Genomic DNA, 16,503 nt, shown 5'->3' with positions numbered 1-16,503 from the left:
AACAAATACCCACCAATGAAATAAGTTAAGTGTAAAATTTACAGGAGATCTGAAGACATCAACATAATAAATTAGGTGAAAACAGGAACTATTGTCATGAAATAAAGAGTGTTTTCAGAAGATCTGTTAATATTGATGAGCCTCAGACGATCAACACTCATTCAACAAGCCATTCAGGATCATCAGCAGATCATCTCACTTTATTCTGAGTGCCTGCTGTTCGAAACACATTATTTGAGTCAGGATAGATGGGAAAAGCCTGTAAAACAGCTAATACTGTTATTTCTCACAATATAACATGGATAAATCATCAATAATAAAACAAAATAAATTGACACTTATATCTTTATCAATCTCAATCTAAAACTTTAACTTGCATAGCCTATACACTCTGGGGACATCAGACACTTATTTCACATTGTAAAAAGGGGCATAATAGGTGTCCTTTTAAACCTATCTTTATGAACCTCAACAGACAAATAGCTACAACAACATAATATTTGAATCTAAATATAGTTTGACTTTATAATAAAGTTATGATAAAGTAATTCCATCATTAACATGTTACAGATTTGTGTACAGAAACTGACAATGATCATAAAACTCTTAAAAATAAAGAAAATGTAACGCTTCCTGTGTCAGGATTCTCGAGGCCGGGATTCTTTACATCACAAATCATGTGACCTGCATAGCAACCATGTTTGAAGGGTAAAACAAAACCGAAAGCAAAGCCCGAGGCAAATCAAAAAGGTATCTATTCACAGAAGTTTTGCTGTGGATTATGTCAGTTATGGATACTAACGGACTACTTTGTATTAATAATGAATGATATGTATGCGAATGTATGTCGGTGGTGAGAAGTGAATGTAATAAAACACTCATGTTAAGCGCTTTGTGACTAGCTACATATCAGTGAAAGGCGCTAACGTTATATGAATACAGATCTTCTTCTTCTATTACAGAATGTCTTATCAGTATATAGACAGTCTCCTAGCGCCTGCATTGACCAGGTACCACAGAAAGCTGTCGCTAAAAAAAAATATTTGTTAGCAAAATATTCTGTTCTTTTCAGAAACATTTAATGTATCCCCAAGCCTTATGAATTCAATTTGTACCTCCAAGATCTGTATTTTGACATGGATTACCATTTTTGTAGCAGTTAACCTCCCAAGTACTAGTTTTTCAAATTTGTCATTAGAAATCAACATGTATTTTATATGGGGGACAACATTCTATTTCACGAGGTGCTAGTAAGTTAGCAATTGTTGTAAACGACCTCATTGCAATATGGAATCCAGCTCAGCATCTGCAGGTACTGTGTTACTGCAGTGTAACGTTAGAATAAGAGCAAGAAACACCATTCGCTATGCTTTTCCTCCGGGCTATATGTTTGAATAAACAAAATTCATTGCAATTTTTTAGCTTTTAATTTCAAGTGTTGTGTCGAAAATAAATTCAGATCATGTTTGGTCATTGAGCTAGGTGCAAACTAAATGCATGTTGATATTTTGCGTCACACTCCAGTTTGATGTTTCTCTCTCCTTTCTGGCTCAGTTGCCTCGCTAGGAATCAAATAAAAGGAGAGGTCACTCCTTTTTACGCTGTTGTTGGTGCAACAAACAACACAACAGTTTTTCGGCATGATTTGCAACCAAAGGAAAAGAGCTCGGCGCTCGTTTGTCTTCCGCTTCGTGTTGCTTAATGGCGGGCTCTTGTTTGTTTTACCCTTCACCGCGTTGCTATGCGCGCGCAGTGCATTATGGGAGTAAAAGTCCCGGATGTCCGACCTCGAGAATAACTTATTTATCTATTTTATTTATTCCCATGTATAGATTTTAAATTCCCCACATTCATTACTCTTACAGGTACATTGCATAGAAACTGTGTCTATTCCTCGTTTAGTGAGATCAAATAATAAATCTACTGCAGGATCTAGGAAAAATCTAAATGTTATTAAAACAGAAAATGTTGCTATTAGTAAACAAAAACAATTTCTAAAGTTAGGTCTTCTAAACATTAGATCACTCACACCTAAGGCAGTTATTGTAAATGAAATAGTCACAGATAATAGCATCAATGTACTTTGCCTTACTGAAACTTGGCTTAAACCAAATGATTATTTCGGTCTAAATGAGTCTACTCCATCTGGATACTGTTATAAGCATGAGCCCCATCTGATTGGTCATGGTGGCGGTGTTGCAACAATCTATAGAGATATTCTCAATGTTACTCAGAAAACAGGTTATAAGTTTATTTCGTTTGAAGCACTTATACTAAATGTTACACTCTTAGATGTTAGAAAAACATCCCTATTATCTCTAGCCTTGGCTACCATATATAGACCGCTGATTTCCTAAAAGAGTTTGCAGATTTTCTCTCTGACCTATTAGTCAATGTCGATAAAGCATTAATTGTTGGAGATTTTAACATACACGTAGATAATCCAAATGATGCGTTAGGGGCTGCGTTTACAGATTTATTAAACTCCTTTGGGGTCAAGCAAAACGTTACCGGACCAACTCATCGTTTTAATCATACACTCGATTTAATTATATCACATGGAACCGATCCAACCGATATAGATATCATTCCACAAAGTGATGATGTCACTGACCATTACATGGTAACTTGCATATTACGTACTCCTGTAATATATCATGCTGCGCCGGGTTATCGATCAGGTAGAACAATCCTTCCATCCACCATAGATAATTTTTCAAATTGCTTATCTGATCTGTCTCAGCTGCGGCCTGAACCCAAACAAACAGATGAACTAGAGGAATTAACTAGCACTATGAGCACCATTCTCTCTGGAACATTGGATATTGTTGCACCTATTAGATTAAAAAAGGTCAGAGAGAAAAGTAAAGCACCATGGTACAACAATACTACGCATGTTCTAAAGAGAGAAACCCGTAATTTAGAGAGTAAATGGAAACAAACTAATTTAGAGGTTTTTAGAATCGCGTGGAAAGACAGTATGTCACGTTATAAAAAGGCCCTAAAAGCGGCCAGGGCTGAGCACCTCCGCAAACTAATAGAAAACAACCAAAACAATCCTAGGTTTTTATTTAACACCGTGGCTAGACTAACAAATAAACAGATGTCACCTGAACAAAATATTCCGTTACAGTTTAGTAGTAATGATTTCATGACGTTCTTCACTGAGAAAATAGAAAACATCAGAACCACAATTGTAAACGTTCAATCCTCAATCGCGCCTTATATAATTCAGCCTCAATTATCACCCCGCAAGAACAATTACACCGCTTTACAACTATAGAACAAAAAGAGTTAAATAAACGTATCACTTCATCTAAAACAACAACATGTTTATTAGATCCTATACCAACTAAACTACTGAAAGAAGTGTTACCTGTAGTGGAAGAGCCTCTCCTCAATATTATTAACTCGTCTTTATCTTTAGGTCATGTTCCAAGAACATTTAAACTGGCAGTTATAAAACCTCTCATTAAGAAACCACAATTAGATCATAATAATCTAGCAAATTATAGACCCATTTCAAATCTTCCTTTTATGTCTAAAATACTAGAAAAAGTGGTGTCCGCTCAACTGGGCTCTTTCTTGCAAGAAAATTACATCTATGAAAAGTTTCAGTCTGGATTCAGGCTGCATCATAGCACTGAAACTGCGCTCGTTAAAATCACAAATGATTTACTTTTAGCTTCTGACCAAGGCTGTATCTCAATACTAGTTTTACCTGATCTTAGTGCTGCGTTCGATACTATAGATCGACTACAAAATTATACTGGTGTTCAAGGACAAGCATTAAGCTGGTTCAGATCATACTTATCTGACCACTACCATTTTGTCTATTTAAATGAAGAAAAATCGATCATAACTCCAGTAAACTATGGAGTGCCGCAGGGATCTGTGTTAGGCCCTCTGTTATTCTCAATATGCTGCCACTTGGAAATATTATAAGGAAACATGGAATTAGTTATGCTGATGACACTCAAATCTATATTAACTCGCATACTAAAACACTAGTAAAACATACTAAGATACTAATGATTTGCATAACTGTACAAAAATTGTGTTTATTTCCCCCAAATAAATGATTATGTGTTCCCTTTTGTCACTACCAAAACAATGATGACATGTTTCGGTCATGACTGTTCGGGACAGCCACCTCCCAATTGACAGTACCCAATAAATGATGATTTTATATATATATTAAGCTTACTGATATTTTAAATATTATTGTGGGATTCAATAGATAATAGAATGATATTGGTAAACATCTAAGATTTGAATACTTAAATGCTTTTTAAATGTGTTTTTTGGTTGTGGGACAGCAGTTTGCACCAGTTCTGTAGAATGGCCCATATAGGTCAAATTCCTTAAAAAAAAAAGGGTCGCACCTTAATGTAGGGTGACCATATTCCAGGTCATGTCCGGCCGGGATTTCGAGATCGCCCAAAATATCCGCGATTCGGCTTTTGCTTTCTCGTCGCCATTCATTTTGTTTACATGTACACCTTTTGATTCAGTAGTACTGAATTACTTCCGATTGGTTAATCTGAATGTAGTGTTTACATGAACGCTAAACAAGTGATCGGTTGATGTGCGTTCTAGCATTGCTAAGAAAATTCCTGTGTTTTCGTCTCGATCGGGATCCGTGTGAATCAGAATGCATGACCTGCAAAGCTGGCACGTAGGTGTCAGTGTCAAATAACGTAATAATGTAAACATAATGAATGGTGACTGTAGAAAGCAAAAGCCGAATCCCGGGCATTTTGGGCGATCTCGAAATCCTGGCCAGATATGTCCTGGTTAAACAGGACGTATGGTCACCCTACTTAATGTCCATGGGAAAATGTGGGTCCAATGGAATAACCAGTAGAGAACCACTGGTTTAGAGCACAAAGTTACTATTACTTATCCATATAGCAATGTTTATTATGGAAATCTATTACAGTAATCAGTATTGTTACATAACAAATTGTGATGCAATAAAGAAGGTCTAAATTAACAATGTTTATCCTCCAAAACAGACAGAACAGAGAGTGTAGAATGGCAAAAATGTTCCGGCAAAACACGTTACATGTATTTCTTTTTTTTTTTTTAAAGCCTAAATTGAAAGATCAGGATATGAGGACAAAGAGGAGAGCAACAGAGAGGAAGAGGATAGAGATCAGAAGGAGACAAATGAGATGTCAAAGAGACAAAAAATAATGACAAAAGAATGTCTATTTTAAAGTTTATATTGTATATAATGAGTTCCATTTGTGGGTGTTATTATAGCACAATTCTTAACACCTTACCCCGGACCTCACTAATTTTCAAACCCTGGTTACGGCCTTGTTTGATACAATCTGTATTGTGAAAAGCGCTATATAAATAAACTTGACTTGACTTGACTTACAGGGGTAATATAAAGTGTTATACTATAAGAATATACATAAAATTGAATAAGTAAATGTAATCTACCAAAGATAAATGTCAAAGAAATAAAGAAAATGGCAACAACAACACTTGGGATCGATTCCCCTCACAGATATCTCAAACTTTGACTTGACATTCAGTAACAGTTCTCACACAAACATCGAGACAATCACACAAACGAACACAAAATCGCTCAGGTCTGAATGAACTCCACATATTCTCCTCATGCTCGCTGCTGCTGCACTAAATGTTTATTTCAGTAGGAAGACGCCAGAAAAGACGCACAAGTATCGCTGTGATCGATGAAAACAATACAGAAATGAGTCTATCGCTTAATCAAACTGTATAAAGTGTGTGTGATGGTTGTGTAAATATGAGAAATACCGTAAACTGCTCTCCTCACCTCAGAAGACTCGACGCTGAAACTGAGTGACGGAAAAGACGGCGCGAGAGAGCGGTGACGCCATCGGTCTCCAACGCACGCGCATACGGGACACCCCGCAGCCAAATCAGGGCCACGCAAATTCATCTATTTACTTATAGCCTTCGATTATTATTATTATTTTAGAACTGGGGCCTGTACCATGAAGGTAGCTGAACAAACTCGGGGTTACAGGATTAGTTTTGAGTTGACAAAACCAAACCGATGCAATCAGGCTTTATTGGTACCATGACGCAGCTCATCAACTTTCTGTCAACTCAGGCTTTGATCCTTAAAGGGGAAATGAAACGTCCATGTTTTGGCATTGGTAGTAGCTACATATATTAGAAAAATCACCTTGCCAAAAAATTTATTTTAAAAAGTTGTTAAAACCACAGATATGACAAAATTATTTTCGTAATTTCTAGCTATCTATCTAGCTAGCGAGTCGCCATTTTGAAGTGACGTCACAGCCTACGTAACGGGGTTGGTTGGTTCCGCTGGTGAGTGAAGAGAGTGAAGCGTTACTGGACCGGACTGAATACGCAATTGATTTGAAATGGAGGAAGACGAACTTGAAAGACCTGTTGAGCCCGTGTGTCCCATTGCTTATGCATTTGAGTCGATACGGCGTGGGAACCGAGCAGTGGTACGTCACTATGTCGAACAGCCGGTGATACATGGCTGTAGCCAGCTATGAGGTCACCGAGGTCCGGACCTCGGCCATTTTTTTACATTCAAAAAAAAAATTTCAAGCTCTCTGAATGATTAATTAGCCGTTTAAACCACCTCATATGAGTGTTTGCAATTCATTTTGCTGCGAGAATCTAGCGCAGTGAACGGGGCTTGAGAGATCCAGTGTTGCCAGATCCATCTAATGGAAAGGTGGCAGTAGTCTTCTGGACTTGTTTTTCTGATTTAATGTCACACTTTAGGAAGTTATTAAAGTGGAAAGTTGCATGTTAGGGTTTGTGATATATTAATCTTATTTCCAAAACACAAGCTTTGAACTTATTTTGGATTATTATAAAAAAAAAAATAATTGTTGCTTGTTTTTCGTAGCAATATCTGGCAACATTTTACTGTCGGCATTAATAAAAATAAAAAAAGCTTATAGAAAAACTAATTGCTGACAGGAAGATACCACATTCGGTAAGACAAACGCAATGATCATCGTGATTATCTGTAAGAAATGTATAACACTATCAAAAACAATAGCATAATACAGATCTGTATGTTACAGAATCAAAAACAATAGCATAATACAGATCTGTATGTTACAGAATGAAGCAGGAAGACGGCTTTTTTATTTTGTCATTTCAGTGAGCCAAGGATTGAAGAGTAGTACACACACACACACACACACACACACACACACACACACACACACACACAAGCTATAACGTTAGCAAATAGCCTGTAAAGTTAGCGTTATTTAGCTAGTTCATGCTTACAGCTGTTAGCTAACAATGACTGTACCTAACGTTAGTTGTTCGCTGGTTCGACCAGCACATGCATCTTGTTAACGAGCCAGTGTGATGCAAACATGTATGAGAGGTTTGACATGATAATATGATAGCAGATGAACGCTTTTTATGCGTAGTTTAATGTTAAGTTTTATGTCTTTCACTGTGTTTTACTGAACTCAGCCCAGAGCCTTTAAAGCCAACCAACCCCGTGACGTCACATGTTAGAATACTGCACAATGGCGGCGCCCTGGCCGCGAAAGATATAACGTTTTTTTTTATTTTTTTTTTATATGTTTACATTTGTCATGTTTCTTATATAATTGTTGATTATAGTGGAAATCCATTTAGTAAATCATGTAAACTTGATTGACTGCTTCATTTCCCCTTTAAGCTATGATTACTCCACGCGCGCGTGCACATAAAAGAGTGACGTCGACACTGAACAACCAATCGCGGGTAGAGCGAGAGCGATATATTTTTCCGCGGAGGAGCAAGAGATAATCATTCAGAATTACAATGAATTTAAATATGTATTTCAAGCTCGAAACAATACGGTCTCTGCTGCCAAAGCAAGAGAAGACTGTTGGAGAAAGATTGCTGATTGTTAATGTGTAAGTTAAACAAATACGTTCTATATTTATGTAAAATTATGTATATGTATGTGTAGCCTATACGTGTAATATAGCCTATAGCCTATTTTTATAATATATAAAAATGTGCATGTACTAAGAAAGATTAATATTCATTGATTTTTAGATGTAACTCCAAATGTTCTTGGCAGCAGATAAAGACAAAATATAAAAATATAATTCAAAGTGGTGAGTATTTACCACAACCTTGTATTACTTTTGTGAACATTTTATCACAAACACTTGTTTGCAGCAAACAGAAATAAAGAGTTAAATTCAGAAAACCAGAATACACTGTGGCGGAGGAGTTGGCTCTGAGTAGGTAATAAGGGACGGAAGATTATGGATGTGATTACAGGTGCTGTACAGTCTGACCCTGGTGCTGGCTCCTCTAAGCAAGTAACACTGGGTACGTGTGCAATATATTACTACTTTTTTTAAGTTTTAAATATGGCTGACTGTATGTTCTGCAGTTGAGGGAAATACAGTGTCCCTGTTGAAGCCAGCACACATACACACAGTCTCCCACACAGAGGTCAATATGCAGCAGACAGAACACCAAACATAACCTGCTTTACAACAGTTATGCTTTACATTAGCCAGTTTTATTTATTAGGGTGGAGGAAATGATGAAGACACTCTGTCTGTGTGTTCTCAGACAGTTGCTGATGTGAATGCACTGGGCTTTTTATTATGGCAAACATTTGAATGTGTGGCATAAAAAAGGGACTGGCCCTTACACATCTCTTTTATTGTAGGATTTTTCACAACCTGCCCCAGAAACTGAGGCCTCTACCTCAATGGCCTTCAGAAGAAATATGTAAGGATTTAAAACCCTTGACACAAATTACAGTCAGTCCTGTGTTTGTAGGAAGTCAAGGAACTTTTTGTGATTTGATGAGCCTCCAGAAAACTTGTAATGATCTGTCATGATTCTGCCATCTTGTTCTTGATTTTCTCTCGTCTTGAGGCAGAATCATGACAGACCCATGTTTTTATGTGCAGCACATGGCCATTTGTTTGGGCCATGTGCTTGCGTTGTCTCGTTTCTAACCCCGCCCCCTTGTTATCCTCCTTTTGTAATTATTACCATATTAGTTTCACCTGTTGTGTTCATTTTTAGCCTTTTCCCTTTATAACCCCCTTGTGTTTCTCTGTCCTTTGTCGGTTCATTGTCAAAAACTGTCTATCGTTGCTTGTCTGTCTTTATGATATATCTCTGTGAGTACTTTGTCTGGAATCCTGTTTAACGTATAGTGAGAATTGCACACTAAAGGAGTCTTGAATTAGACTCCACACTAAAGGAGCTGACTGTGAGCTGAGGAGGCTAAAAAAAAAAAAATTGGAGATCAAACAGCTGGATAAAACTGATCTCAGTATGTGAACTTATTTAACCAAGTAACACTTTAATATGAATATTTATTAATGCAACTTTCTCTTGCTCGCTTTCTCCCTCCCATCCCACAAAACCAATAAAACAGTTTGAGACCTATCTGCAGTTTCAATGTGCTTGTATTAAGTGTAATATTGTATGGTGATTGCATCTACATCTGCACCAGCTGGGTGGTCAAGTGTGATCAGGTCAGTTTCATCAGGGAGAAGCTGGTTTTGTGGTGTTTCTCGCTCCTTTCTGCTGGTGGCTATATTGTGCAGAATGGCACATGCAGCCACTATCTGTGATGCCCGCTCTGGTGACTCTGAAGCGCCGAACACAGTTGAAATGTGCCTTTAGGAGGCCAAAGGTCATCTCTATCTTCACTCTGGTTTTACTGAGGGCCACATTGAAGTGGTGCTGTGGCCCTGTCTGAGGGTCATGATAGGGGGTTATTGTGTAGGTTTTTCTATCTCAGTTCAAATTAACAGTGTTTTGTACTGTACCAAATTTAACTTGCTTTCCTCAAAGCGCTGACACAACACAGACTCATGGAAAATTTGTGAGTCAAGCACTGGAGCCAGGCCATTTGGCATCCAAACTTGATCATACATTCATGACCACCACAAGTCGTCTGCAGATGAAATGTTTAGTAGATCATTGTTATATCTGTTAATGTTACTATTAATTTAAAGATTCATCTCACAGAAAATAATCATCTCACATATTCACATCATCTCTACCTGAACATTACGGCTGTGATAGGACTTCCTATTAACATAATTTGCCTCATGTTCCCCTAGAGCAGTGGAGATTGGAGAAATAGACTGCATACATGTTGCAATGACTGTAGGGAATCCTATCATTAGATTAACAGAATAATAAAAAAGATTTAAAATAATTCTTAACATGTATTGTATAGTACATTTGTGAAATTTGCTTCTTTTTTTTTTTAAATTGTTCATGTGATGTCACCCTATCAATATATCTTACCGGCAATTTTATAAAAGCCCTCTTTTATGGACATGGTCGATAAATGTCCGGGGAACACTATTAATGAAACTATTCATGTACTCCTGCAGAGCGACCTTGCGAATGGTTCGACAAACCGTGTTTTCCCCTATAGCTTCTGTGCGTCACCGTGCAAGTATGTACCACTTGAAAAAAAAAAACGCAACGCAATATTTGCGGTACAGTAAGTGCATGAATTCGACGTTTTAAATTCTTTATGTGCGGCTCAAGAAGTTCGCAAAGATAAGACATTCCTTCCGCGGAAAATCTGTATCTTTCATACAAATAACTATCAGGAAAGGCAAGGGGATTTTGTCATGCTAAAAATACTTTCTTTATGAAGTGCTCGTCTAACGATTTGCGCTGAGATGTCACAGGATTTGGAAGAAAAGGTGAAGTCATTGCAACAGACACTGGGAATAAGTTACGTCACCTATATGTTTCTTTGCTCTCAGCTGATTGGTCAAACTTCAGTCTGAGATCTTGAATCCAGAACATAACCTGCCCCGGAGCAGGTTAGCCGTGCAGCGTAAGATACCATGGCGACGAACACCGATTCAAGCCAAGCTACTTTCATAGTACCTAAAAACCCAGGGTTGGCGGAAACTAAACTGAAACATAGCTGGCTAGCCACCTAAACCGGTTTCATGGTATAGGCCCCTGAAGTGACTCCAGTCCATTTACTAAATGTGAAATGAACTTTTTCAAGTGAAGCACAAAATAGGCAGAATAAGCAGAGGAGGATCAATTCCGTCTAGTCTGAAAAGTGTTTTCACCTGTAAAGTCCGGTATGGTAATGGTAATGCCATGTTGGTAGATATGCACCTGTAGAATTTTCTTTTGTTGAAACCCCAGATAAAAGTAAAAAGATACTATTATGTTTAGGTCCATGTCTGAGGCAGTTCAACAGTAATTAATTAGTTAGTATTGCAAATACTTTTTTACAGTGGGAGGTTACTAAGTTTTACACTGGGAGGAGTTTCACTGATTATAGGCTTGTTCAACAGTGTAATTAGATTACTGTACTAATTTTTAAGAGTGATTCCTTATTTAACTTTTTGAAATGTAGGGCCCAAACATAAACTCTAGCCCAGGGCCCCCAGACCCCTCAGTCCTGCCCTGATTGTATTTATTTGTGCTATTGTTTGTAATTTGTTATTTTGTTATTTTTATTTGCACTGTTTACTTGTCTTTATATTTATTAAAATATAATATTATTATTTATTTGTGGTGAGTCCAGTGAAAATGTTTGTAGGGCAAGTAAAAAGCTGAACCAGAATACATCTCAAAGCTGGAGCCGGAGGTGGTGTTGTTTAAAGTTCATAGTAATTGTTCTGACTTCATGAAGCTTCATGGTGTGAATTAAACATCAAACTGACTAGAACAAACTCTTTGAAATGTATATATAATACTGGATATCAAGGGTGAAACTGTTAATAATGTAGACAGACAGCAATCTCATTCATAATTTAGTTAGGCATTTAAAAGCTCAATTGAGAAAATTAAAACATGGAAAGCTCAAAAAGCAATCATATCAGGATACTTCATGACTTTCAGAACTAAAATTATTCCTGATTCAAGCAGAATCTGCAGAAAATAAGTAAATGGACAATAACAATGAGATGTTGGGAAAATGAGTCAAGAGTTTAATCAATAATTATATGAAGCAAATACAAACATTAATTAAAAGTGAAAGGGAATGAGACAGATCTCTCTCTTTACTGACTCATAAGAGACTCATAAGAAGAGAAGAAGAGAAGAAAAGTGTCCAGTTTCAAAGATACATGAAAGTATATCTTGTGTTTGTATGGAAGAGTAGAAGTGGAAGAGAAACTAGATGTTCTGATGAAAAACAATGAAAACAAGTTAAAAATGAATATCAGATTCACGTCTCTCTTAAAAGTGTTATGGGCTTCTTCTCCAGTGTGAACTCTCATGTGAATCTTGATTTACATGAAGCGTTTTTTACACTGAGAGCAGGAGACAGATTTTTTGGCTTCTGTTTTTCCTTTCTTGTTGTGCTGAGAGTTCAGGGCCGAGAACAGTTTGTAAGCCGTACCGTACCAGGCTCAAGTGGAAACACAACTGGAACCTTTCCTGAAGGTGGAAAAGCAGCTTTTGTTTCTCAGCACATAAAGATGAACTACTTACTGTGATCTCAGACTGCGGTGATGTGGTTTCTCCACTGCATGGATCTTCATGTGTAGCTTCAGGTGACAATTAAAAGAGAAACTCTTCCAACACTGATCACATGTGTGCGGCTTCTCTCCAGTGTGGATCATTTCATGTGTTTTCAGATTTGATGACTGACTGAATCTCTTGTCACAGTGTGAACACTTGTAAGGTTTTTCTCCAGTGTGAATTCTCTGATGTCGTTTTAAATTGATCCCTGTTGCAAAAGTCTTCTCACACTCAAAGCACATGTACTCTCTCACACCAGTGTGTATTTTTTGATGTGCATGTAAAGTTTGCAGCCGTGAAAAATTCTTTCCACATACAGAACATAAGTGTGGCTTCTCTTTCATATGAACTGTCAGGTGTTTCTTCAGGTGTGATGCCCTAAGAAATGTTTTGTTGCACTGATCACATGTGAACGGCTTCTCTCCGGTGTGGATCTTCATGTGAACATTAAGGGATGATGATTGACTGAAACTATTCCCACATTGATTGCATGTGAACGGCTTCTCTCCAGTGTGGATCCTCATGTGAACATTAAGGTGTGCTAATTGACTGAAACTATTCCCACATTGATTGCATGTGAACGGCTTCTCTCCAGTGTGAACTCTCATGTGAATCTTAAGAGATTTTTTGTCTGCGAATCTCTTTTCACACTGTTCACACATGAACGGCTTCTCTCCAGTGTGGATTCTCATGTGAACATCAAGGTATGATGATTGACTGAAACTCTTCCCACACTGATCACATGTGAACGGCTTCTCTCCAGTGTGAACTCTCATGTGACGCTCAAGACTTTGTTTGGTTGTGAAACTCTTTCCACACTGAGTGCAGGTGAAATATTTCTTGTCTTTTCTTTTCTTTAAAAATTTATTTTTAGTCTTTGAGCGACTCAAAGGTTTTCCTCCAGGTTTGACATGATGTTCCTCCTCCACTTCACTCAGTTCTTCACTCTCCTCCTTCACTTCACTCAGTTCTTCACTCTCCTTCTTCACTTGTCTCATTTCTTCACTCTCCTCCTTCACTTCACTCAGTTCTTCACTCTCCTCCTTCACTTCACTCAGTTCTTCACTCTCCTCCTTCACTTCCATCAGGTCTAAAAAATAAAATAACTAAATAATCAAAATTATTCAAAGAGGGAAATATGTGAATGGAGATAAAAAATTATAATAATATCCCAGATGTAACAGACAACTGCTATAAAATATTACAATAATTTGTCTTTTTATAAATTAATTAAACATCCCTGAAACTTTCCATTTGAATGAGGTACACTGATCTTCCAGTTATTATTTTTTAAACATTATAGGCACAAATCCCATGTTTTCACGCATGTGAAAGTGGGACACAAGAAACACAAGATCAAGTGAATTTCACTGCGAGAAAGAACACACATGTTTGCATTAAATCAGAGTAGATTGTAATTTTTTACATTTTGGAATGATTATTATTTTGTATACATGTTTGTATAAAAACATTAAAAAATTATAAACCATATATAAATAAATGTAAAATAAAGAACAAGTGCTTGAATGAATCAAGAATAAACACCAACCTCTTTGTTCTTCAGGATCTCCAGTGTGTTTCATTCTGCAGGGTTCTGGATCACTCATGTTCTCACTGTCCTCTTTAATAAACTCAGTCTTTGCAGATTTCAGCTCTTCCTGATGCTTTGAAGAATGATGGGAATATTCCAGCATTTATTGGAGAATTGCAGTGGGAGGAGCTTCACTGATGATGTGATTGCTGTGGGAGGAGCTTCACTGATGATGGGCTTGTTCGACTTCATGCAGCTCTGCGCAGAACGATCGGCGGCTGACTTGAAGCAGTGCATGCCGGTTAGAAATGTTGTCCGACTTGATACAGCGCTGACGCCACGTGACTGTGACGTATGGCATCAAAGTACCGCGAGAGCGTTTCGAGAGTAGCCGGAGAACTCAGCCAGCGCAGCTTCTCAAGAGCGGCTGCACTGGGCTGCAGGAGGGCTGATGACGACACAGCTGTTCCACGATTGGCCGGATTCACCGCATGACAACGATCACGTGTGTTTCGTGTTTATTCGAACACCTTTAGTTCCTCTAATGCTCTCAAATCAGTTTATTATAACAGTGAACACTCTTTTCATGTCGTTGTCATGTTATATTGTGTCATGTTTATCAAATTAAAACTGCTTAAAAAACGTAGACTCCACTTCATTGATAGTTGCTTATGTTGAACTTTATTCTTGTTCAAACAGACGCTGTATGAAGCAGTACATAAAGTATTGAATGAACATGTCTCATGAAATGAAACATCTGTGTATTATTTGGCAAATATTGCATTTATTTCACTGCAGCTGTGGTAAAGTATGCAAACACCACGTGAGCGGTCACTACGGGAACCAGAAAGTGTCCGACTTCACGTCTCCGTTTGCAGCTCCTCCCCGCCTGCACGCGGCTACTCTCGCCGATCGGTTACATCCAGCCGCAGCCGATGTCGAACACACCTAAAGATTTGTAGTGTGAGGAGTTGATCTGCCAAAATCAAAAATGTATCTTTACTGAGTTAGTTTTTATGCTCATGGACAACAGAATATAAGCATGTAAATTCTTGCAAATATAAATAATGGTAAGAAAAACAGTTATAAACAGAAATAAACATAGGCTACTTATAGTAACCAACAAATACCCTCAGTCTGTTGACACCAATGAAATGAGCTTTAAGTGTCAATTTACAGGAGATCTGAAGACATCAGCATAATAAATGAGGTGAAAACAGGAACTATTGACGTGAAATAAAGAGTGTTTTCAGCAGATCTGTTAATATTGATGAGCCTCAGACTATCAACACTCATTCAACAAGCCATTCAGGATCATCAGCAGATCATCTCACTTTATTCTGAGTGTTTGCTGTTAGAAACACATTATTTGAGTCTGGATACATGATAAAAGCCTGTAAAACAGCTCTATTGAAAGCATATAACAGCCTGTGCATCCTTTTTATTTTTTTTTATGTAGCTTTTCAGAAAAAAATGGTGCAGTAAGCCTTATCTAAGGCCTGTACTATTTGTCTACATAAAGCTGAAATGTGGAGGGGGTTTGGTTTAGACATTGTACTTACTCTGTGCATATAATACTATGATGAAGGCTCCAGTAATAATTTTGTAGTTAGAAGTTCTATGACTCTTTACTTGATGTAAAAATAACACACATGATGATGAATAGCTCATCTTTATTTACCACATTGTAATAAAGGCTGTACAACTTTTGATATGTGGGAATGTAAACTAATTACAAAATCTGGAAACCCTAGAGCAGCCGAATACATCATTTGCTGAACCCAGGACCCCAACCGCTCGCCCTCTTCCACACAGCACCGCTTCTGCTCCTCCTGCAGCCCACAGATCCAGGTCTCCTCCTGCAGCCCGCAGATCCATTTCTCCTTTACAGTTTGGCTCCTCAGTTGGACGGGGCCAGTCACTTTCACCTGTCAGATGTCCAGCCCCACCAGACCAGCCGGAACAAGGATGGAAGACAGAAAAGGATCCTGATGTAGCCCCTATTCCACAAAGGTTTTGCCCCAGACTGGAACCTGGAGTGCAATTTGACACGTCTGTAGAGCAAAGCCCCCTCTGCCTTTTCATAAAGCTGGAGAGGATACTTTTTGTTTTTGGGTGAACTAACCCTTTAAAACATTTACCATTTTTGACTTTGATTATAAAATTTTGGTTTAGTTAATTTGGGAAGCCGTAGGGAGGTGGATGCCATTTTTGTTCACGTCCATGTTTTCTCCTGTGTTTGGTTAGAGAGGGAGTAAGGTAAGAACTTTGTCATTTATTTTGAATCTTGCTTTGAAAGGTTAAGAAAGTATACCCCCTAAAAAAGGTTAGAATTTTATGTTTGTTGTTTTGGCCTTGTCCCCTCCTGAAGCCTATTGATGCTTTCCCTTTTTTTTTGTACTTTGGACTAAATAAAGTCATTCTTGAGTGTTACAAAAATCAGTGTGATTTTTTTTTTCTTTTTTTTTTTTTTTTTCTTT

At 37.8% G+C, this 16,503-nt stretch overlaps 1 protein-coding gene across 2 annotated transcripts in view; it reads right to left on the bottom strand.

Annotated features, from left to right (window-relative positions):
* The window catches only part of LOC309500920 (uncharacterized protein), a 47,622-nt gene extending 33,370 nt beyond the window's left edge, over positions 1-14,252 (bottom strand). The window contains exons 1-2 of one of the 2 annotated variants that reach the window (XM_082172738.1): positions 14,042-14,252; positions 12,463-13,582 (exon numbers count right to left, since the gene is read on the bottom strand). In XM_082172738.1, the coding sequence (XP_082028864.1) occupies positions 12,463-13,582; positions 14,042-14,186 (1,265 nt within the window). In that variant the 5' untranslated portion in view covers positions 14,187-14,252. Of the gene's footprint in view, positions 1-11,940; positions 13,583-14,041 lie in introns of those variants that run through there. The other variant, XM_082172739.1, reaches the window with a different exon arrangement.
* Positions 14,253-16,503: the final 2,251 nt, after the last annotated feature.

Source organism: Leuciscus leuciscus (assembly GCF_965113295.1).
Source record: "Leuciscus leuciscus genome assembly, chromosome: 1".
In the NCBI taxonomy this organism is placed as follows: domain Eukaryota; kingdom Metazoa; phylum Chordata; class Actinopteri; order Cypriniformes; family Leuciscidae; genus Leuciscus; species Leuciscus leuciscus.
This window is presented reverse-complemented; position numbering and strand designations above follow the sequence as displayed.